Genomic DNA, 25,541 nt, shown 5'->3' on the forward strand with positions numbered 1-25,541 from the left:
CTTATCCTTTGACAAATGTTTCCATTGTCATGGAACCTCTTATGAAAGGAAAATTGTAAGACAAAAGAAATTTTGTAAATTTTGGCAATGTAAGAAATGAAATGGAATGATAAAATAATATATGATTTGTTAGTAAGTGGCTACGGCTTAATATTTTTTTTAGAATTTTTTTGTAGAAAAAAGTTTTTCAAAATTTTATTTCTATAGAAATTTTGGCAACATTTTATTCTACATAAAATCTTTTCAAAATTTTATTTCTACAGAACATTTTGTTCAATTTTACTTGTAGTAAAAATTTTTCAAAATTTTCTTCTATGGAAAATTTTGTCAAAATTTCAATTCTAATGCAAATTTTTAAAAAAAATTATTTAAAATAAAAGGCTTTTAAAGTTTGTAATTTCAATAAAGAATGTTGTAAAATTTTGTTATAGATTTTTTTTATAATTTTCAAAAGTTGTGGGACTTTAGTGGGGCTTTAATATCTAAGATTAATAAACAATTTTGTTATCTCATCTGCTTTTTTTATCTTTCTTGGTTTATCATTTTATGTAAATTTTTGGAAATTGACAGCCATTTGCCCTGTGGCCTGTTTAAAATCCAATTGATGATGATGATGATGGTGATGACGGCAGAATATTAACGACTAAATATCAGGCAATGTGGTAGAAATATTTGTTTTTAACTAAAAGAGTGCTATTATTTTTATATTTCCATTTGTTCTAGCTTTCGCCCTCTCGCTTGTATGTATCTCATAAATAAATTTTCTGTTTAGGCCTCTTTAATGCCAACAGCAGGACCTTAATGGTATCTTATCATCATTTGCAATCACCATTAATTAGCATACAAATTATAGATTCCATAAAGCCAAGTAATAACAATAATAACAATATTTCGATAATAACCCAAAGAAACAAAGGCGAAAAACAAAACCAACGGCCTGAAAAAAGGAAAGAAGAGCAAAAAAAAAAGAAACGCCTGATTTATTTTATTCCTAAGGCCCTTTGAAATCTTCACAAATTTGAACTTTAGATGGCAACATCCGTTCATCAAAGTAAAATGGGGGAGGAGGTTGCTTTGTTTGGCTTATGCCTGCTTCCTATCATACAATTATTCCAACTTGGCCAAGAGTAACATCTGCTCTTTATTAAGTAATTAAAATCCACTTGTGCCGCTAAAACATTACGTTACAGTTTTAGCTTCTCTCCAAAAGTTTTGAGTTTAGTGCTACTTAAAGCCGAAGAACAAAAAAATCCATCCACCACCACCGGGATTTTACTTGTCATCATTGCCATCTTCCCATCATAATCATTGCCATTATCCTTCCTTGTCGCAAGAAAACCACCAAGCTACCATCAAAAGAGCATCATACTACATTCACTTACACCCTATATGGGACTGATGAAGCAAGCACATGAGAAAGAAATACATTAATGATGAAACGTTTTATACAACAAAAAGTAGGCAGCAATTTTGTTCATAAATATAAGTTTTTATTACTTAGCATCCGTCGCCGTCTCGTAATGCATGATTTACATTTTTGCCTTGATGTTTTTGTTAGGCTTTTTGTGGGTGGCCACAAAAATGGTGGCAAAAACGGAAGTGGCAACCACTCACTCTAGCAGCCAAAGAACTTCAAGGACATTGAAGAGTGCAGAGCGCAGCACAAGCGTATAAGCAACAAACTAAACCAGTACCCAGCAAACATTTCAATTGTGTGAAATTTTTTCCCACGACAAAATTTTCCAGAAATTTTCTCCAAAGACAAAATATTCCAGAAATTTTCTCTATAGATAAAATATTTTGTCTAAAAACAAAATGCCTCTAAATCTTGTGTTAAGATAAAATTTTTTCTGCAGATAAAAATTTCCCAGATATTTTCCCTCAAGGCTGAATTTCGCAGAAATTTTCTCTAAAAACAAAATTTGCCAAAAATGTTTGCTCAAGACAAAATTTTCCAGAAATTTGCTCTACAGGCAAAATTTACGAAAAATATTCTCTTAATTTCCTATTCAAAAATTCTACGAGAAAATTTATCTAATACACAAAATTTTCCATTCCAGTTCCCAAAAATTTACTATAAAAATCAAAATTTCCCACAAATTTTCTTTAGACACAAATTATCGCAAGTTTCCACAAAGAAAAATTTTCCCCAAATTTTCTCCAAAAACAAAAATTCACCAAAATTTTCTCTTAAACAAAATTTCCAAAAATTTTCTATGAACACAAAATTTTCTTTTGAGTCAAAATTTCCCAACAATGTTCACTTAAGACAAAATTTCGTACAAATTTCCTCTGAGAAAAAATTTTCCAGAAATTTCCTCTAAAGAAAAATTTCCCAGAAATTTTCTCCACACACAAAATTTCTTAGAAATTTTCCCTAAAGACAAAATTTCCCAAAAATGTTTGCTCAAGACAAAATTTTCGCTTAAGACAAAATTTTCGCTTAAGACAAAATTTCCCAAAAATGTTTGCTCTACAGGCAAAATTTACGAAAAACTTTCTCTTAATTTCCTCTTCAGAAATTCTACGAGAAAATTTATCTAATACACAAAATTTTCCAGTAATTCTCTCCACACACAAAAATTCCCTGCAATTTTTTCTAAAGACAAAATTTCTCAGAAATTTTCCCTTTAGACAAAATTTCCTCAAAGAAATTTTTTTCCAGAAATTTTCTCTAAAGACAAAAATTCCCCGAAATTTTCTCTTAAGACAAAATTTTTCAGAAATTTTCTCTAAAAACATTTCCCGGAATTTTTTTTAAAGATAAAAGTTCCCAAAAATTTACTATGAAAACAAAATTTCCCACAAATTTTCCCTGGAGACAAATTTTCGCAAGTTTCCACAAAGAAAAATTTTCCCCAAATTTTCTCCAAAATCAAAAATTCACCAAAATTTTCTCTTAAATAAAATTTCCCAAAAATTTTCTATGAACACAAAATTTTCTCTTGAGTCAAAATTTCCCAACAATGTTCACTTAAGACAAAATTTCGTACAAATTTCCTCTGAGAAAAATTTTTCCAGAAATTTCCTCTAAAGAAAAATTTCCCAGAAATTTTCTCCACACACAAAATTTCTCAGAAATTTTCTCGAAAGAGAAAATTCCCAAAAATTTTCTCTTAAGACAAATTTACTCTAAGGACAAAATTTCCCAGAAATTTTCTCCACACACAAAATTTCTGAGAAATTTTTTTTTCCTCATCTACAAATTTAACAAGTAAAAGCGTGCTAAGTTCGGCCGGGCCGAATCTTATATACCCTCCACCATGGATCGCATTTGTCGAGTTCTTTTCCCGACATTTCTTCTTAGGCAAAAAAGGATATAAGAAAAGAGTTGCTCTGCTATTAAAACGATATCAAGATATGGTCCGGTTCGGACCATTGGGGCTCACAAAGTAAAATAGAGAGAACGATTTATATGGGATCTGTATCGGGCTATAGACCGATTCAGACCATAATAAACACGTTTGTTGATGGTCATGAGAGGATCCATCGTACAAAATTTCAGGCATATCGGATAATAATTGCGACCTCTAGGGGTCAAGAAGTCAAGATCGCAGATCGGTTTATGTGGCAGCTATATCAGGTTATGAACCGATTTGAACCTTATTTGACACAGTTGTTGAAAGTAAAAATAAAATACGTCATGCAAAATTTTAGCCAAATCGGATAGGAATTGCGCCCTCTAAAAGCTCAAGAAGTCAAATCCCCAGATCTGTTTATATGACAGCAATATCAGGTTATGGGCCGATTTCAATTATACTTGGCACAGTTGTTGGATATCATAACAAATACTTCGAGCAAACATTCATTCAAATCGGATAAGAATTGTGCCCTCTAGAGGCTCAAGAAGTCAATACCCAAGATCGGTTTATATGGCAGCTATATAAGGTTATGGACCGATTTGAACCATACTGGGCACAGTTGTTGGGTATCGAAACAAAACACGTCGGGCGAAATTCCATTCTAATCGGATAAGAATTGCGCCCTCTAGAGGCTCAAGAAGTCAAGACCCAAGATCGGTTTATATAGCAGCTATATCAGGTTATGGGCCGATTTGAACCATACTTGGCGCAGGTGTTGGATATCATAACAAAACACGTCGTGCAAAATTCCATTCTAATCGGATAAGAATTGCGCCCTCTAGAGGCTCAAGAAGTCAAGACCCAAGATCGGATTATATGGCAGCTATATCAGGTTATGGACCGATTTGAACCATACTTGGCACAGTTGTTGGATATAACAACAAAACACGTCGTGCAAAATTTCATTTCAATCGGATAAGAATTGCGCACTCTAGAGGCTCAAGAAGTCAAGACCCAAGATCGGTTTATATGGCAGCTATATCAGGTTATAAACCGATTTGAACCATACTTGGCACAGGTGTTGGATATCATAACAAAACACGTCGTGCAAAATTTCATTCTGATCGGACAAGAATTGCGCACGCTAGAGGCTCAAGAAGTCAAGACCCAAGATCGGTTTATATGGCAGCTATATCAGGTTATGGACCGATTTAAACTATACTTGGCACAGTTGTTGGATATCATAGCAAAACACGTCGTGCAAAATTTCATTCCAATCGGATAAGAATTGCGCACTCTAGAGGCTCAAGAAGTCAAGACCCAAGATCGGTTTATATGGCAGCTATATCAAAACATGAACCGATATGGCCCATTTACAATACCAACCGACCTACACTAATAGGAAGTATTTGTGCAAAATTTCAAGAGGCTAGCTTTACTCCTTCGGAAGTTAGCGTGCTTTCGACAGACAGACGGACGGACGGACGGACGGACGGACGGACGGACGGACGGACGGACGGACGGACGGACGGACGGACGGACGGACAGACGGACGGACATGGCTAGATCGACATAAAATGTCGCGACGATCAAGAATATATATACTTTATGGGGTCTCAGACGAATATTTCGAGTAGTTACAAACAGAATGACGAAATTAGTATACCCCCCATCTTATGGTGGAGGGTATAAAAATTGTAGATGAGGACAGTAGGAACATATTCAATTACTTATCTTATATTATAAAAATTTTTATATATTATATTATATATATATATATATATAAATTTTTTTTATATTATATAAATTTTTATTTCACTTCAAAAGTGGGAGTTTTTATATAATGTTGGCAGTTTTTATATAATTGGCCTTCCCGAATCAAAATTGCAAATTTAGCCCATGAACATTCCACTAAGGAACAGGGGCAAACTTTTCACATATCAATGAGTGCAGTCCGATTCAAATTTAAGCTCAATGATAAGGGGCCTCCCATTTATAGCCGAGTCCGAACGGCATGCCGCAGCGCGACACTTCTTTGGAGAGAAGTTTTACATGACATAGGAGGGGTAAACCACCGCTGAAATTTTTTTCTGATGGTCTCGCCAGGCTTCGAACCCAGGAATTCAGCGTCATAGGCGGACATGCTAGCCTCTGCACTACGGTGGCCTTCCCGAATCTACCATTATTAAATCAAATGTTTCAAGGCATGCTTTTTACATATCAATATCTCAACTATGATGGTAAAACCTTAAGCCAAAACTTATAGTAGTTATACTTATACCTTAATAATCAATTACATTGCAAAAAAAACTATTTTTATACCCTCCACCATAGGATGGGGGTATACTAAGTTCATCATTATTTTTGTAACTCTTTGGATTATTCATCTGAGACCCCATAAAGTATATATATTCTTCCTTCCGTCTGTTCGTCTGTCCGTCCGTCCGTCTGTCTGTCGAAAGCCCGCCAACTTTCGAAGGAGTAAAACTAAATTTTGCTCAAATCCTTTTTATACCCTCCACCATAAGATGGGGGGTATACTAATTTCGTCATTCTGTTTGTAACTACTCGAAATATTCGTCTGAGACCCCATAAAGTATATATATTCTTGATCGTCGCGACATTTTATGTCGATCTAGCCATGTCCGTCCGTCTGTCCGTCCGTCCGTCCGTCCGTCCGTCCGTCCGTCCGTCCGTCCGTCTGTCTGTCGAAAGCACGCTAACTTCCGAAGGAGTAAAGCTAGCCTCTTGAAATTTTGCACAAATACTTCCTATTAGTGTAGGTCGGTTGGTATTGTAAATGGGCCATATCGGTTCATGTTTTGATATAGCTGCCATATAAACCGATCTTGGGTCTTGACTTCTTGAGCCTCTAGAGTGCGCAATTCTTATCCGATTGGAATGAAATTTTGCACGACGTGTTTTGCTATGATATCCAACAACTGTGCCAAGTATAGTTTAAATCGGTCCATAACCTGATATAGCTGCCATATAAACCGATCTTGGGTCTTGACTTCTTGAGCCTCTAGCGTGCGCAATTCTTGTCCGATCAGAATGAAATTTTGCACGACGTGTTTTGTTATGATATCCAACACCTGTGCCAAGTATGGTTCAAATCGGTTTATAACCTGATATAGCTGCCATATAAACCGATCTTGTGTCTTGACTTCTTGAGCCTCTAGAGTGCGCAATTCTTATCCGATTGAAATGAAATTTTGCACGACGTGTTTTGTTGTATGCCAAGTATGGTTCAAATCGGTCCATAACCTGATATAGCTGCCATATAATCCGATCTTGGGTCTTGACTTCTTGAGCCTCTAGAGGGCGCAATTCTTATCCGATTAGAATGGAATTTTGCACGACGTGTTTTGTTATGATATCCAACACCTGCGCCAAGTATGGTTCAAATCGGCCCATAACCTGATATAGCTGCTATATAAACCGATCTTGGGTCTTGACTTCTTGAGCCTCTAGAGGGCGCAATTCTTATCCGATTAGAATGGAATTTCGCCCGACGTGTTTTGTTTCGATACCCAACAACTGTGCCCAGTATGGTTCAAATCGGTCCATAACCTTATATAGCTGCCATATAAACCGATCTTGGGTATTGACTTCTTGAGCCTCTAGAGGGCACAATTCTTATCCGATTTGAATGAATGTTTGCTCGAAGTATTTGTTATGATATCCAACAACTGTGCCAAGTATAATTGAAATCGGCCCATAACCTGATATTGCTGTCATATAAACAGATCTGGGGATTTGACTTCTTGAGCTTTTAGAGGGCGCAATTCCTATCCGATTTGGCTAAAATTTTGCATGACGTATTTTATTTTTACTTTCAACAACTGTGTCAAATAAGGTTCAAATCGGTTCATAACCTGATATAGCTGCCATATAAACCGATCTGCGATCTTGACTTCTTGACCCCTAGAGGTCGCAATTATTATCCGATATGCCTGAAATTTTGTACGATGGATCCTCTCATGACCATCAACAAACGTGTTTATTATGGTCTGAATCGGTCTATAGCCCGATACAGATCCCATATAAATCGTTCTCTCTATTTTACTTTGTGAGCCCCAATGGTCCGAACCGGACCATATCTTGATATCGTTTTAATAGCAGAGCAACTCTTTTCTTATATCCTTTTTTGCCTAAGAAGAAATGTCGGGAAAAGAACTCGACAAATGCGATCCATGGTGGAGGGTATATAAGATTCGGCCCGGCCGAACTTAGCACGCTTTTACTTGTTATTAGTGTATATCGGTTGGGATTATAAATGGGCCATATCGGTCCATGTTTTGATATAGCTGCCATATAAACCGATCTCGGATCTTGATTTCTTGAGTTCCTAGAGGGCGCAATTTTTATCCGATTTGGCTAAAATTTTGCATGAGGTGTTTTGTTATGATATCCAACAACTGTTTTAAGTGTGTTAATATCGACACATAACCTTATATAGCTGTCATATAAACCGATCTGGGGTCTTGACTTCTTCACCCTCTAGAGGGCAGGTGTTTTGTTATGATTTCCAACAACAGGTGTTTTGTTATGATTTCCAACAACTGTTTTAAGGTGGTTAAAATCGATCCATAACCTGATATAGATGTCATATAAACCGATCTGGGGTCTTGACTTCTTCAGCCTCAAGAGGGCGCAATACTTACCCCATTTGGCAGAAATTTTGCATGAGGTGTTTTGTTATGACTTTCAACAACTATGCTAAGTATGGTTTAACCTGATATAGCTGCCATATAAACCGATCTTGAATCTTGACTTCTTGAGCCACTAGAGAGCGCAATTATTATCCTATATGGCTGAAATTTTGCAATTTGGCTGAAGTATCAATGATGGTCTAAATCGGTCTTTAACCTGATACAGCTCCCATATAAACCGATCTCCCTATTTTACTTCTTGAGCCCCTTTAAGGGCTACATTTTTATTCGAATTGGCTGTAATTTTGCACAACGACTTCTACTGTGGCCTTTAACATTCAGTTCAATTATGGTCCGAATCGAACGATAACTTGATATTATAGCTCCAATATCATAGCAATTCTTTCCTTTTATCATATGTTTGCCTAAAAAGAGATACCGGGAAAACGAACTCGACAAATGCGATCCATGATGGAAGGTATATAAGATTCGGCCCGGCCGAACTTAGCACACTTTTACTTGTTTCTTATCTCATATTCAATCTCCGTCCCTCCCAAAGAAACCAATACCATATCAATATTTTAACTGGCTGGCCCAAACTTCCAAAATCCCTTTTCCCCATTAATTGAAGTGCCTTTAAGCTTTAATGCTTAGCAATAAAAATTATGTGGTTTTTATGGAAATTTCTTTTCTATAAACTTTCCTATGCCACTTGCCGATTATAGGGTAACACATAATTTATGAGAAATTACACCATACACGCAAACATTTCACGCCAACAACAAAAACGGACAAATAAACACAACTTGTAGGATGCAGAGTCTGTGGCCCTCATTATGATGTACAAATGAATGTGTGTCGCATAACGCCCTCTCTGAATACATCAGTTTTTCATAAGTAAGCCATACTTTTTGTTTTCCTTTTCAAGGCAGGAACAACACTAGAAAATAAAACACAAACACTGTCTCCTCGCCTATATAAAAGAACTATAAATTTTTTGTGTAACAAAATTTCATCTAACATTTGGGTCAACAGAGAAGACATCATAATTATTATAACCATAAATACTTAAAACTTAACCACTTCAAAAGGCAAACAAGTGCAGCCACACATAGAGAGCAAGGAGCAAAGAACAAAAAATAGGCGTGAATAATGGTCAGTGGCAGTGAAGGCACGTAGACAAGAAGTTGATCAGATAATGTACTTGAGGGTGGAAGATGAGAAGTGTAGAATTTTATTGCAAAAAAGATTAAATCTGGGGAGTGTGTTGGTTACCAGCTGAGTATTTTATTATATAGTTACTAAACCATTACATACTTTTAGGTGGACACTATAAACTTTTTGAAACACTTTTTGAAAAAAAAAATTTTATAGCTTTAAGGGCAGCAGATGTTTTAAATACTATGACAAGCTGTATGAACAGCTTAGAGGAATGCCAATGGGGTTCTCCGCTTCTCCCATTATTGCTGACATAATGGTAAAACCTAGGATATTGACAAAATATGTAGACGACACTTTCGCGATTGTGAAAAAATTAGACGTGACAGATACACTGACGACTCTGAACACCTTCAACAAATTCATCCAATTTACGAAGGAAGCGGTATACGATGGCAAAGTACCTTATTTGGTCTCGGTAGTTTAAGGACATTGCAACCAGCTGAAAGTAGATTAGTATCAAAATTCGACGGCCTGTGGAAGATTGACCGTCTTTCCCATTTGGACAATTAATACACTATTAAGCGAAGCTAAGGAAGGTCTTGAGAAAGTCAGTGACGAAAAGCAGAAAAATGGTCAAATCGCTGACATATCTACAAGGATTCCCCGAAAGATTTGGCAAATCAAATTTATACGACAAGGACAAATACCAACTCGCGTTGAGAACAACTAGAACTGTGAATGAATTATTCAGCAAGACAAAATGTAAAATTAAAAATGAGGAAAAATCAAACGTGGTATGTAAAAATAAATGCAACGACGACAAGTTCAATATATGCTCGATGTCATATATTGGCATTACCTTGCCGAAATTAAAAACTAGGTTATCAGCACATATATCTGACCAAAAAGCCAAGGATAAACCAATCTAGTAAAAAAACTGCTCTAGCAGTACACTGTGCATTGACTGGTCATAAGACAAACTTCAATTTCACGTGGACATCTTTACTCAAGAGAACAACTCAAGACGAAGATTCACTCTCGAGATGTTGCATATCATCGACTTACCACCTGTCGAGAGAATGAATTTCAAAAAAGACATAGAAGGTATATCGCCAAACAGTCAACAAGCACAGCAGAAGAGAACATTCAGTTGCCAACAGACAATAGTTCGTGTAACAACTCATTAAATGTAATAGTAAATTAAGGATTCTTATTGTATATCTGTTTTTATTGTGTGATTTGTTTTAACTAAAATTTGTGTTTTTCTGTTTTTTTGTTTTTGTTTAAATCCATCTAGCCTTGAAAAAATATTGGAAAGATGTAAAAAAAGACAACACATTAAATATTTGTGTTTTAAACAAAACAACAAAATTTAAGAAATTTTAAAACAGGTCAACAATCCCCAAACAAAGAACTTTTTTCAATAACTCTTTCTATAAAAAAAGTTGTCAAAACTTTATTTGTATAGAAAATGTAATGACAAATTTATTGCTACTAAATTGTATAGTCTATGCTTAGGGGTTATAAAATATAGCATATTTTAGACAAGAGGCTGTCGAGTATTTTTCTTCTACGTTGCATTGCAAGTCTTGCATACTTTCAGGCAGATATCAATAAATTTCATTACTATAGAGAATCTTATAATAATTATGAACCCATTAAAACTTTTTCAGATTCAAATTTTAAGACAATTTTGCCAAAAAAAAAAATAATTCTACAGAAAATGCTGGCAAATTTTATTTTAAAACAAACAAATTTTAAAACAAAAAAAATTAAATTTAACTTAAAAAAAATTCACTTTTTCGCCAAATTTTGTAAAAAAAAAATTTAAGAAAAATTATTTCTATACAAAATTTCGTCTTAGTTTTATTTTTATAGAATATTTTGTCGAAATTTTATTTTCATGAAATATGTTAACATTATACTGCTATGGAAACTTTCAAAATTAGAAAATTTTGTCAAAATTTTATTTAGATACAAAATTTTTCCAAGAACTTGTATACTCTAAACCACCGCTGTGGTGCAGAGTGTTTTTACTTTGTGAAATTATTTGTTGAAGGCCACCGTAGCGCAGAGGTTAGCATGTCCGTCTATGACACTGAAAGCCTGGGTTCGAATCCTGGGGTAAACATCAGAAAAAATTTTCAGCGGTGGTTATCCCCTCCTGCACTGCGGCAACCCGTTCGTACTCGGCTATAAAAAAGAAGGAACTTGTCAATGAGCTTAAACTTAAATCGGACAGCACTCCTTGCTATGTGAGAAGATTGCCAATGTTACTTTATGGAATGTTCATGGGCAAATTTGCATTTGAATTTGTATGCAACGCTAAAAGGGAGAAGAGCTCGACCCATTGATAATTATTCGGATCGGCTAAGTATCATCTTTTATCCGATAAGGACTTTCAAGGCTATATAGACTTTGATGGCTGCAGAAGCCACAATCTTGATCCGGTCTTAACAAAATTTAGCTTAAGACGTTCTATAAGACGTCCCAACCTGTGTACAAAATTTCATTAAAATCGGTTCAGGTTTAGATATAGTTCCCACAAATTTCTTTCATCCCATATGGTCTTTTAAGGCAGTAGGAGTCCAATTTGGTCCGATCTTTACAAAATTTTGGGTGTTTTATTTGACGTCCCAGTATGTGTACAAAATTTCATCAAAATCGGTCCAAATTTAGATATAGCTCCCAAATATATTCTCCATCCGATATGAACTTTAAAGGCTGTAGCAGACACTAACTAAGTCCTATCGTAAGAAAATCTTACAAGGTTCTATTCGATAGTTCCATATGTATGCAAAATTAAAGTCTGACTAGATTTCGATATAGGTTCTATGAATTTAAAGTAGTATGTCGACTCAGTGGTGTAGGGTACTATATAGCTGGGTCGCCCTGACTTTTGCCTTTCCTTACAGAATTTTCATAGAAGATGTCAACATTTTTTTTCCGAAAAAAGTTGTCAAAATTTAATTTTTAGATTCCATTGGAGGACATTGTCCAGGTCTAGCCATTTTGTTTAATACCTTCTATTTAAAGAATAGCATTTGAAAAAAATGTTAACGTCAGCAAATGTGCAATAGGAGTTAAGAAAAAATTTACTTCTTTTATTCAAATTCATCTTAACCATTAACTTATCAATCAATAGTCTATAGCCGGACAATATCCTGCAATGGAATCTCAATAAGGTTTTAAGACAGACAAAATAAAACGCAAACAGACAAAACCTAGATTTTATGAAATTATATGGCCCATATTTAGGGTTGATATGAAAAACAAGTAAAAAGGCGTTAAGTTCGGCCGGGCCGAACTTTGGATACCCACCACCTCGGGTATATATGTAAACCACCTTTCATCAAAATTCGGTGAAAATTTCATACCTTATACTCATATACCTCATACCGATCTGAACTATATACGACACGGATGTCGAAAAGCCAAACATAAGTCATTGTGTCAAATTTCAGTGAAATCGGATTATAAATGCGCCTTTTATGGGGCCAAGACTTTAAATCGAGATATCGGTCTACATGGCAGCTATATCCAAATCTGGACCGATTTGGGCCAAGTTGCATTAACATGTCGATGAGCCTAACACTAAGCACTGTCCCAAATTTCCGCGAAATCGAACAATAAATGCCTCTTTTATGGGCCCTAAACCTTAAATCCAGAGATCGGTCTATATGGCAGCTATATTCAAATCTGGACTGATCTGGGCAAAATTGAAGAAGGACGTCGAAGAGCCTAACCAAACTTACTGTCTCAAATTTCAGCGACATCGGACAATAAATGCGTCTTTTATGGCCCCAAAACCTAAAACCTAGATATCGGTCTATATCGCAGCTATATCCAAATCTAGACCGATCTGTGCGATAGTGCAGAAGTATGTCAAGGGGCTTAACTTAACTCACTGTTTCAAATTTCGGGGACATCGGGCAATAAATGAGCATTTTATGGGCCCAAAACCATAAATCAAGAAATTAGTCTATATGGCAGCTATATCCAAATCTGAACCGATCTGAGCCAAATTGACAAAGAATGTCGAAGGGCCTAACACAACTCACTGTCCCAAATTTCAACAAAATCGGATAACAAATGTGGCTTTTATGGACCTAAGACCATAAATCGGCGCATCGGTCTATATGGGGGCTATATCAAGATATAGTCCGATATAGCCCATCTTCGAACTTAACCTGCTTTTGGACAAAAAAAGAATCTGTGCAAAATTTAAGCTCAATATCTCTATTTTTAAAGACTGTAGCGTGATTTCAACAGACAGACGGACAGACGGACGGACATGGCTAGATCGTCTTAGATTTTTACGCTGATCAAGAATATATATACTTTATAGGGTCGGAAATGGATATTTCGATGTGTTGCAAACGGAATGACAAAATGAATATACCCCCATCCTTCGGTGGTGGGTATAATAAACAAGTAAAAGCGTGCTATGTTCGGCCGGGCCGAATCTTATATACCCTCCACCATGGAGCGCATTTGTCAGTTCTTTTCCCGGCATCTCTTCTTAGGAAAAAAATATATTAGAAAAGATTTGCTCTACTATTAGAGCGATATAAAGATATGATCCGGTTTAGACCACAATTAAATTATATGTTGGAGACCTATGTAAAATGTCAGCCAATTCGAATAAGAATTGCGCCCTTTGGGGGCTCAAAAAGTAAAATAGAGAGATTGATTTATATGAGAGCTGTATCGGGCTATAGACCGATTCAGACCATAATAAACACGTATGTTGATGGTCATGAGAGGATCCGTAGTACAAAATTTCAGGCAAATCGGATAATAATTGCGACCTCTAGAGGCTCAAGAAGTCAAGAACCCAGATCGGTTTATATGACAGCTATATCAGGTTATGAACCGATTTGACCCATACTTGGCACAGTTGTTGCATATCATAACAAAACACGTGGTGCAAAATTTCATTCTAATCGGATAAGAATTGCGCACTCTAGAGCCTCAAGAAGTCAAGACCCAAGATCGGTATATATGACAGCTATACCAGGTAATGGCCCAAATTGAACCATACCTAGCACAGTTGTTAGAAGTGATACTAAAACACTATGTGCAAAATTTCAGTCTAGTCGGATGAGAATTGCGCACTCTAGAGGCTCAAAAGTCAAGACCCAAGATCGGTTTATATGGCAGCTATATCAGGTTATGGACCGATTTAAACCACACTTGGCACAGTTATTGGATATCATAACAAAACACTTCGTGCAAAATTTCATCCCAATTGGGTAAGAATTGCGCACTCTAGAGGCTCAAGAAGTCAAGGCCCAAGATCGGTTTATATGACAGCTATATCAGGTTATAAACCGATTTGAACCATACTTGGAACAGTTGTTGGATATCAGAACAAAACACGTCGTGCAAAATTTCATTCCAATCGGATAAGAATTGCGTACTCTAGAGGCTCAAGAAGTCAAGACCCCAGATCGGTTTATATGGCAGCTATATCAGGTTATGGACCGATTTAAACCATACTTGGCACAATTGTTGGATATAATAACGAAACACGTCGTGCAAAATTTCATTCCAATCGGATAAGAATTGCGCACTCTAGAGGCTCAGGAAGTCAAGACCCAAGATCGGTTTATATGGGAGCTATATCAGGTTATGAACCGATTTGAACCATACTCGACACAGTTGTTGGATATCATAACAAAATACGTCGTGCAAAATTTCATCCCAATCGGATAAGAATTGCGCACTCTGGAGGCTCAAGAAGGCAAGACCCAAGATCGGTTTATATGGCAGCTATATCAGGTTATGGACCGATTTAAACTATACTTCTCACAGTTGTTGGATATCATAACAAAACACGTCGTGCGAAATTTCATTCCAATCGGACAAGAATTGCGCACTCTAGCGGCTCAAGAAGTCAAGACCCAAGATCGGTTTATATGGCAGCTATATCAAAACATGAACCGATATGGCCCATTTACAATACCAACCGACCTACACTAATAAGAAGTATTTGTGCAAAATTTCAAGCGGCTAGCTTTACTCCTTCGGAAGTTAGCGTGCTTTCGACAGACAGACGGACGGACGGACGGACGGACGGACAGACGGACGGACAGACGGACGGACATGGCTAGATCGACATAAAATGGCGCGACGATCAAGAATATAAATACTTTATGGGGTCTCAGACGAATATTTCGAGTAGTTACAAACAGAATGACGAAATTAGTATACCCCCCATCTTATGGTGGTATTTTTTTAATTGAGTGCATAATCATTGCATACTTGCAGGCAGATATTAATTAATTCTTTTTCAACAATAAATGTTGATACAATTTTGATCTTTTGGAAACTTTTCTCAAAAAAAAAAACTATTTAAGAACATTCTGCAAAAATGTTACCCAAAAATTTTTTTCGGCATTTTATTATTTAATGTTGGAATATTATTGACCTATTATTGTTTTATTTTGTTTTTATTTATATAAAAAATTTAGTCAATATTACGCTCAATGGAAATTTTGTTTTGGTTATCCCCTCCGAATCCTGGCGAGGTACTATGCCATGCAAAAAATTCTCCCCAAAAAGTTGTCGCACTCCGGCACGCCGTTCGTGAAAAGGTTGCCCATGTTCCTTAATAGAATGTTCATGAGCAAATTTGAATTTGCAATTTGCAAAGATTTTCGCACCCGACGTCCTCGCGTTGACACCACACTACCTCACGCATTCCGTGATCGCCCGTATCTCCGCATTCAAGACCGTATTATGATTAGGCAGTCTAAAACAGATATCAATGCCTGGGTTTTCAATGTAGGCCCTCAGGCCTACTCTGTTCTCTAGCTTTGATCCATCCTTGTAACAATACTAGCAATACTAGGGTTCCGTCAATCCAAAACTGTGCAGCAGTGCCTCGTACTCGAACTCAAGTTTCGTCTCAGGTATCCGATCGGAAACCTCTTCCATTCCTTCTAGGCTTCCCCCCGTCGCCTCGATTATACCGCTATGGTATGACCGCCTCCTATTCTCAATCCATTCTCCCATCGCCTTAAGTCTCATAGCCGCAGTGGCTCCTAGTCGCACCTAATCTGTATGTCAATGAGTCGGACATCTGGATTAGTCTCCTGTGCACTATTTGGCAGCCACCGTAGCGCAAAGGTAAGCATGTCCGCCTATAACGTTGAACGCCTGGGTTCGAATCCTGACAAGACCAACAGAAAAAAAATTTTCAGCGGTGGTTTTCCCCTCCTACTACTGGCAACATTTGTGAGGTACTATGCCATGTAAAACATCTCTCCAAAGAGGTATCGCACTGCGGCACGCCGTTCGGACTCGACTATAAAAAGGAGGCCCCTTATCATTGAGCTTAAACTTGAATCGGACTGCACTGATTGATATGTGAGAAGTTTGCCCCTGTTCCTTAGTGGAATGTTCATGGGCAAAATTTGCATTTGCACTATTTGGCGTGGTCCTCATCGCTCCGCTTATGTTAAGACAACATGTTCTCTGAACCTGTCGTATAATCCTAACGTTGCAATTTTTCTCCATCGCAGTCCACCAAACTACTAACGCATATGTAAGTATTGGTCTAATCCCGCTCCTGCAGAACCAGTGGACTATCCTCGGATTCATCCTACGGCCCGTCCACAAAGTGCCTAATATCTGTGAGCCTTCTCAGTTCGCTCCTGAATGTAACACTTCTAATTCAGTTTCCATTCCAAGTTCACACCTTAGTATCTGACAAGGTCAGATATCGAAATCGTTCTATTGAGAAAATGTAGTGCGTTAAATTGGCTCACCTTTGTCTTCCTCGTGAACAAGCACATTTCGGTATTTTCTGGGTAAAAATTGAGACCCCTAGGTCCAGACCAGTCGTATGCCATCTCCAAGACCCTCTCGGCCCTTTTGCATAGCTGGTTCGGTTTCTTATATCTCAGAAGTTATATAACATCGTCTGAGTAGCACACGGGTTCAAATAACTTTTATTAGAATCCCATATAGTCCAGTTTGGAATACATATCCATTTGGGGTATAATTTCAGAGTGGAGCGACCCCCGGGAATTGACCCAAATTTTTATATATGTTTCGTATTCTACTCTTAAATGCCTTTCAATTGAGTCCCATTTTGTCCCGTTCGTTGTACATGTCCATTTGCTGGAAAATTTTGTGCTGGGGCGATCCGCCTGCGCATACATCCAAAATGTTTATAGTTCCGAATTGTACACACAAGTACATTTCGTCTGAATCCCACATTGTCCCGATCGGCCTACTTGTCCACTTTGGTTTTTGAGGTGGGGCGTATTCTACTTCCAATTACCTTTCTTTTCATACCCATATTGCCCCAAACGATATACTTGTAATTTTTGGGCGGTTTTTGATGTGGGGGTTCTCTTAAATACCTTTCATTTGATGCACATATTGTCCTAATCGGTAAACATGTCTCTTTGGGTGCCTTTTCACCCAAAGTTTATTTTACCCCAATTTCGTGTTTTTGGGTTACCATACGTGTGCAAAACATGTTTTACGTTTCTGAAAAATAGGGCAAGGGGGAGGGTCCATCACCCCTCAGATATCAACAAATGTAGTACCCCATTTTCACCTCGGGATCATTATGCACCGTCTGTGAAAATTTCAAGCAAATCGGTTCAGCCGTTTTTGAGTCTATACGGAACAGACAAACCAAGAAACAAACACAAATTGATTTTAATGCACACCGCTATAGGATGGGGGTATACTAATCTAGTCATTCCGTTTGTAACACCTCAAAATATTCGTCTAAGACACCATAAAGTATATATATTCTTGATCGTCTCGATGTTTTGAGTCAATCAAGCCATGTCCGACGTCGAATGCGTAGAGCTAGCAACTTGAATTTTATCGTTGGGGATTGCAAATGAGTCATATTGATTCAGATTGAGATATAGCTCCCATATCAACCAATCTCTGATTTGTCTTCTTGAGCCCCTGGAAGCCGCAATTTTTATCCGATTTGGCTGATATTTTGCATGTGGTGTTTTGTTATGACTTCCAAAAACTGTGCCTAGTATGTTCCAAATCAGTCTATAACCTGATATAGCTCCCATATAAACCGATCTGCCGATTCGATTTTGAGTCCTTAAAAGCCGCAATTTTTTTTTCTTTTGGCTGAAATTGAGCATGATGTAGTGTCCTGTTATGTCGAATCAGTCGATAACCTGATATAGCTCTCATTTAAGCCGATCTCTCGATTTGACTTCTTTAGCCCTTACAAATTCCAATAACTGTGCCAAATACGGTCCAAATCAGTCTATAACCTGATATAGCTCCCCTATAAACCGGTCTCGATTTTCCTTGATCAGTTCGTAGAAGCTTTAATTTTTGCTAATTTGACAAAAGTTTGGCATGTAGGATAAAATTAAGTCCTTCAACTAAATTTATTTTGTATACTTTTGTAGCAGAATCCATGTTATTTTTATACCCACCACCGAAGGATGGGGGTATATTCACTTTGTCATACCGTTTGCAACATATCGAAATATCCATTTCCGACCCTATAAAGTATATATTTTCTTGATCAGCGTAAAAATCTAAGACGATCTAGACATGTCCGTCCGTCTGTCTGTTGAAATCACGCTACAGTCTTTAAAAATGGTGATAATGAGCTGAAATTTTGCACAGGTTCATTTTTTGTTCATTAGCAGGTGAAGTTCGAAGATGGGCTATATCGGACTATATCTTGATATAGCCCCCATATAGACCGATCGGCCGATTTAGGGTCTTAGGCCCATTTATTATCCGATTTTGCTGAAATTTGGGACAGAGAGTTGTGTTAGGCTCGCTAAAGTCCTTCGTTAATTTTGCTCAGATCGGTCCAGATTTGGATATAGCTGCCATATAAACCGATCCTCAGATTTAGGGTCTTAGTCCCATAAAAGCCACATTTATTATCCGATTTTGCTGGAATTAAAGACAGTGAGTTGTCTTAGGCCCTTTGACATCCTGCATCAATTTGGCCTAGATCGGTTCAGATTTGGATATAGCTGCCATATATACCGATCCTCAGATTTAGGGTTTTAGGCCCATAAATGTCACTTTTATTACCCGATTTTGCTGAAATTTGGGACAGTGAGTTGTGTTTGGCCCTTCGTCATTCTCCGTCAATTTGGCTCAGATCAGTTCAGATTTGGATATAGCTGTCATATAGACCGATCCTCCGCTTAAGGGTCTAAGGCCGATAAAAGCCACATTTATTATCCGATTTTGCTGAAATTTAAGACAGTGAGTTGTGTTAGGCCCTTTGACATCCTTCATAAATTTGGCCTAGATCGGTTCAGATTTGGATATAGCTGCCATATAGACCGATCCTTAGATTTAGGGTTTTAGGCCCATAAAAGCCACTTTTATTACCCGATTTTGCTGAAATTTGGGACAGTGAGTTGTGTTAGGCCCTTTGACATCCTTCATTAATTTGGCCTAGATCGGTTCAGATTTGGATATAGCTGTCATATAGACCGATCCTCAGATTTAGGGTTTTAGGCCCATAAAAGCCACTATTATTACCAGATTTTGCTGAAATTTGGGACAGTGAGTTGTGTTTGGCCCTTCGACATCGTCCATCAATATGGCTCAGATCGGTTCAGATTTGGATATAGCTGCCATATAGACCGATCCTCCGATTTAGGCTTTAAGGCCCATAAAAGCCACATTAATTATCCGATTTTGCTAAAATTTGGGACAGTGGTTTGTGTTTGGCCCTTCGTCATCCTCCGTTAATTTGGCTCAGATCGGTCCAATTTTTTGGATATAGCTGTCATATAGACCGATCCTCCGATTTAGGGTCTTAGGCCCATAAAAGCCACATTTATTATCCGATTTTACTGAAATTTGGAACAGTGAGTTGTCTTAGGCCCTTTGACATATTTCTTCAATTTGGCCCTGATCGGTCCAGATTTGGATATAGCTGTCATATAGACCTATTTCTCGATTTATAGTCTTGGCCCTATAAAAGGCACATTTAAAATCCGATTTCACTGAAATTTGACACAGTGACTTATGTTAGGATTGTAGACATCCGTATTGTATATAGTTCAGATCGGTTTATTTTTAGATATATTTCGATATAGCTGCTATGGGACAAAAGGTATGCAATTTTCACCGGATTTTGATGAAAGGTGGTTTACATATACACCCGAGGTGGTGGGTATCCAAAGTTCGGCCCTGCTTAACTTAACGCCTTTTTACTTGTTTTAATTTTCTCTCTTTTTATAACTCTCTCTGTTACTTTCTTCCCTATACAAATCCAATTATTGAGGTGGAAAATTACATCACAATGTTTATTGTTATTTGTGCCTTTGTGTGTTCTTACTATCCACTATTGAAACTGATATGACTTTATAGCCTTCTCACACTAATTGTTCATGGACTCCTTTGTAAATTTAAGAGTGGGTGCACAACAATTGCTCATCATTAGACCACATCGTCCTTCAAAGGGTTTCAGGGTGAGGGTATTTAACTTCCGTGTTTGCAAAATTAGTTTGTCTTTCTCTATGGGCTACCAAAGATTTGCGGCTGTTGGCCGTTGTTGATGTTGGCACCACCATCCTTGCCAACAGAGAACATTGGCATTTATCCTGACCTGTTCAAACAAGTATTTGGTCTTTTGTTGCCAAATATTTTGGTTCTGTTTTTTTTTTTTTTTCGTTCAGTGAGTGATTTTAGCCCAATGCGTTTGGCCATTGATGTTAACAATGGCGTGAAATTGCCAATTGCTTGTTTTTCTGTTGAAACTGTGTTCTTCTGTTGAGTTTAAATTGAGCTGCTTGTTAGAGCAACATGAAGTGTGTTTTTATAAGCATATTATACAGCTTATTACCTCCCACCAACTCAATTATAGGCCAATCAAATCTAACCAGCCAAGTGCGCTATGCCATCTCATCAGCTCGACACGTATAAAATACAATGTAAACTAAATTTCAGTATAATGGCAATTCTATAGAAATCTTCAACTTAGAAAAATTGAAAAAAAAAATAAATTTTGTAGGAAGAAATACCTATTATAATTTGTCGAAATGGGACAATCATATTTTTATAACCACCACTGAAGAGAGGGGGTGTATTCATTTTGTTATTCTATTTGCAAGACATCGAAAAATCAAAGCCCGGCCCCATAAAGCGAATATATTAATGGTCGTCTTAAAAATCGAAGTCAGTCTAGACATGTCAGTCCGTCTTTTTGTTTAAATCACTCTTCATTGCCAAAAAAATTAAGATATTGAGCTGAAACTTTGCACACATTCTTCTATTGTCCATAGACAAGTTAAGTTTGTATGTTCTAAGACCAATACAAACTGTATTTATTACCCGATTTCACGCTCATTTTCGAAGGATTAAGGCTAGGCGCATGAAATTTTCCACAAATACAATAGGTCATATCGGTTCATGTTTTGACGTAGCTGCCATATAAACCCATTACCCGATTTGACATCTTGAGCCTCTGGAGGACGCATTTCTTATCCGATTTAGCAGAAACTTTGCATACTTTTACTACGAACAACTATGTGATATAGCTGCCATATGAACCAATTTTGATATTTGACTCCTTGAGCCTCTGGAGGGCCCAATTACTATCCGATCTGGTTGAAATTATGCAAGTAGCATTTTGTTATGACTGCCAAAAAGCTGTGCCAGCTATGGTCCGAATCGAGTTTAAACCTGATATTCCTGCCTTATAATTCGATTCGGCTTATCCGATTCGGTTGAAATTATGATCGTGTTATTTTTATGACTTTTAACAGCCATGATAAATAAGGAATATGTAATTGAAGTCATTCAAAAAACTTGGCCCTGCCAAACATAAAGCGCTTTTACTCGTTTGTTTGTTTGTTTTGTATGTTACCCACATACTGAAAAAAGGTCGAACCTTTTTTTATAAAATTTTTACAGATGATAGAGTTGGGCCCCTGACGGATAAAGTGTACCCAATTTTTTATATGGAGCTCAAAGATAAGCATTTCCGCCTATGACGCTGAACGAATTGGTTTAAATCCAGACAAGACCATAATCGAAAATGTTCAGCGATGGTTATTCCCATCCTAAAGCTGGCGGCATTTGTGAGGTATCATGCCATGTAAAAACTTCTTCAAAAAGATGTGTCGCACTGTCGAGAGAGAGAGAGAGAGCAGATCTTTGAAGAAGTACGGTCCAATGATGCCACCAGGCCATAGACCGCACCAAACTGTGACTTTTCTGGTAGCTCTTGCAGTGCTTCTGGCTGATCTTCACTCCTCCAAAAAGACTTTTCTGCTTATTTACGTACCCATTGAGCCAAAAAAGAGCTTCGTCCATAAAATGTAAGAAATGCGCGATGAACTTTTTTATTTTCTTATAATTTGCAAGCGCTGTTCGTTTGTAAGGCGATTCATGACTATGTTATAGACCAAACTGAATATGTTTGACAGTGAAACAAAACACGAAATGTGCGTGAGCCGTTTTAACCAGTGTTTTCCAAGTCGGATAATAATTGTGCCCTCTAGAGGATCAAGAAGTCAAGATCCGAAATCGGTGTATATGGGAGCTATATCATATTATGAACCGATTTGAGCCACTCTTGGCACAGTTGTTGATGGTCAAACCAAAAAAAAAAATTTCGGCCAAATCGGATAATAATTGGGACCCCCTTGTGGCTAAAGAAGTCAAGAAGCGATATAAGCTTATATGGGATAACATATAAGGTTATCAACCGATTTGGATGATACCATGGTATAGTTATTGCAAGTCAAAATAAAACACTTGGTGCAAAATTTCTGCCAAATCGGATAATAATTGCACGCTCTACAGGCCCAAGAAGTCAAGATCCGATATCGGTTCATATGGAAGCTATACGAAACCTGGACCATTTGGCCCATTTACAATTTCAACCAACCTGCACTCAAAAGAAGTATTTATGCAAATTTCAAGACCCTAGCTTCACTCCTTCGAAAGTAAGCGTGCTTTCGACAGACAGACGAACGGACGGACATGGCTAAATCGACTCAGCATGTCAAAGCGATCATGAATATATATACTTTGTTGGGTCTCAGATCAACATTTGGTTGTGTTACAAACGGAATGATAAAATGTTTTTACTTGTTTTCCTAGGATTTCATTGTTGCAATTTCAGTTTGCCCAAAGAGATTTTCTACGACTTTTTCATATCAATGCAAACAAGTCTCCCCTAAAAATTTCCATGGAATTTTCTTTGACTCAATTTAAAATTAATTTAAATGCAAGAAATATTTGTTTATGTCTTTTCATATAATCCCATAAGTCTGTATATAAACTGGCATTGCTAAATCGAAAGAAAATCCATTACTTGTCCACCATGTACTTGTCTTCTTATCTGCTCGATGTCAATTTAATCATCTTTCATCATTTTAATTTCCTTACGCATTTCGTGTTACGCTATAAGACATCCATGAGTTCCATTTTCCAGGGATATTTTGCCAATATCCTGTCAGGATTGTCTACTTTCCACTCAACAACGCCAGCCCGTCAAAGGAGGAATAAAAAAACAATAAATATTCTCTAAGACTCTTTCTTTCGCCAAAGTGATAAATTATAATAAAAACAGTGTTGTTGAAATGAAAAAAAAAAAAAAACGAAAAGCAGAAACAAAATTTAAGGATCCAATAAACCTGTGGCGGGGTATTTGCTCATAAGATCTGAGTATAGCATTTCCGTTTGGGCTATTTAAGTGAACGCCAAACTTTTCATTTATTTATCGTACGTGATTTCGCTATGCGAGCTTTTGAAATTATTTCTATTATAATTTATGTGATGTTGCTAATATTGTCGATTTCCCTTGCCTTTTCCCCCATCCCCCATTCCACCACCTCTGCTTTGATTCGTTCCAGTGCCGTGTCCTGCTGAATCTACGCACTTCACAGCCATTTGAAGAAGTGCTCGAAGATTTGGGTCAAGTGCTGAAAATTAATGGAGCCAAGAAAATGTACACAGGCACAGGACAAGAGGTATGTATCTTTGCAAGGATATAAGGCCAATGTGTATAAGAGCATAAAAATGACTGACATTAAGTAGACCAAAGAGAATACTAAAGAAAAAAAATTATTAAAGATTCGCAGAACAACAGAACAACATGCTTTCAATGTTAAGACTTGTAGCGTACTTACATTATAATTTAATTTAATGCTTCAACAAATTAGCATGGCAATTTAACGAGAGCAGGAATTCTGCAGATTATTAAAGATACTCCCCTTGAAGAAAGTTGTTGTTTTAATAAATGGTCATTGTTCTCAACCCCACAGGTACGCAGTTTCTCCCAATTACGCAATGAATTTGCTGATGTGGATACCTTCTATTTGGCCACTGGTACAGCTTTAATTGCCGGCTCGCCCATAAGGCGTTCGCGCTCTAGACCCTCGGTTATGGCTGCCGCTCCCATACTTCCAACTGAAGAGCTTCCAAAGGTTCCTTTGCGTGGGGCCCGACCGCGCAGTAAAAGTCGCCCACGTATTTTATACGCACCCGAAAGTGAAATTTTACGCACAAATGGTGAATACAGCATGTTGGATATGATGAAGGAGGATCCAACAAAGGTCACTATAAGAGGCTTGAGACGCACCTTTTATCCACCATTACATCATGCACCGGCTGATAATACACCACCGGATAAGAAATTACAATTGCAGTGGGTGTAAGTATAATGAAGAAACAAAGAAAGGCCCATTATCGGAGCGATCAGAAAAAGATGCCCCATAGATAAATGCTTCGAAGAAAGGAAAAGTTTAAGTCTAAGTTTTTCAAAGAAATTCTGGTGTAAGGCAAATATTCTTTTAAAAAATTAGACAAACATCAATATTTTGTGGTCAAATTTCAGAAAAACTTCAACATTTTAATCAAAATTCTTAATTTTGCCACACCTTTAAATACCTTTTACTCCTCACATATATACATGTAATAGATAAAGAACAATCATTTTAAAGAATAAACAAGTAAAATCCTTGGCCGGGCCGAATCTTGGGAACCCACCATCATGAAATCTACTAAAAATGTTCACAAAATATATTTAGTTGAAGGGTTTAATTTTTCTCCATGTACCAAATTTCTGCCAAGCCAGGCCAAAACTGAAACCTCTATGACAAGGATAATCGAGAGACCGGTTTATATTTGGGGGGGGGGGGGGGGGCGATTTCCAGTGAAATCAGGTATGATATGGGTCTTATATGGGTTCAAGTCCATAATTCGGGAGATCGATATATGTGACAGCTATATCCAAATATGGTCTTATCTGCGCGATATTCAAGAAGATGTGTAGGGGTTTAACATAGCTCCGTGCACGAAATTACAGCGAAATCGGGTAATAAATAAACCAGCAATACGACAAAGTCCTTATATGGGCTCGTATGGACCTAAGACATTAAATGTGGAGATCGGTCTATGCGGTGGCTATATGAAGATATACGTGGTCTGA

The 25,541-nt window shown here is 37.3% G+C and overlaps 1 protein-coding gene across 1 annotated transcript in view; it reads left to right on the top strand.

The window, feature by feature from the left end:
- Positions 1-25,541, top strand: part of LOC106095022 (echinoderm microtubule-associated protein-like CG42247) — a 554,291-nt gene that overhangs the window by 512,360 nt on the left and 16,390 nt on the right. The window contains exons 3-4 of the mRNA XM_059360659.1: positions 23,965-24,081; positions 24,376-24,764. Of these exons, the coding sequence (XP_059216642.1) occupies positions 23,965-24,081; positions 24,376-24,764 (506 nt within the window). The remainder of the gene's footprint in view (positions 1-23,964; positions 24,082-24,375; positions 24,765-25,541) is intronic.

The sequence above is a fragment of the Stomoxys calcitrans genome, chromosome 1, assembly GCF_963082655.1.
Source record: "Stomoxys calcitrans chromosome 1, idStoCalc2.1, whole genome shotgun sequence".
NCBI lineage: Eukaryota > Metazoa > Arthropoda > Insecta > Diptera > Muscidae > Stomoxys > Stomoxys calcitrans.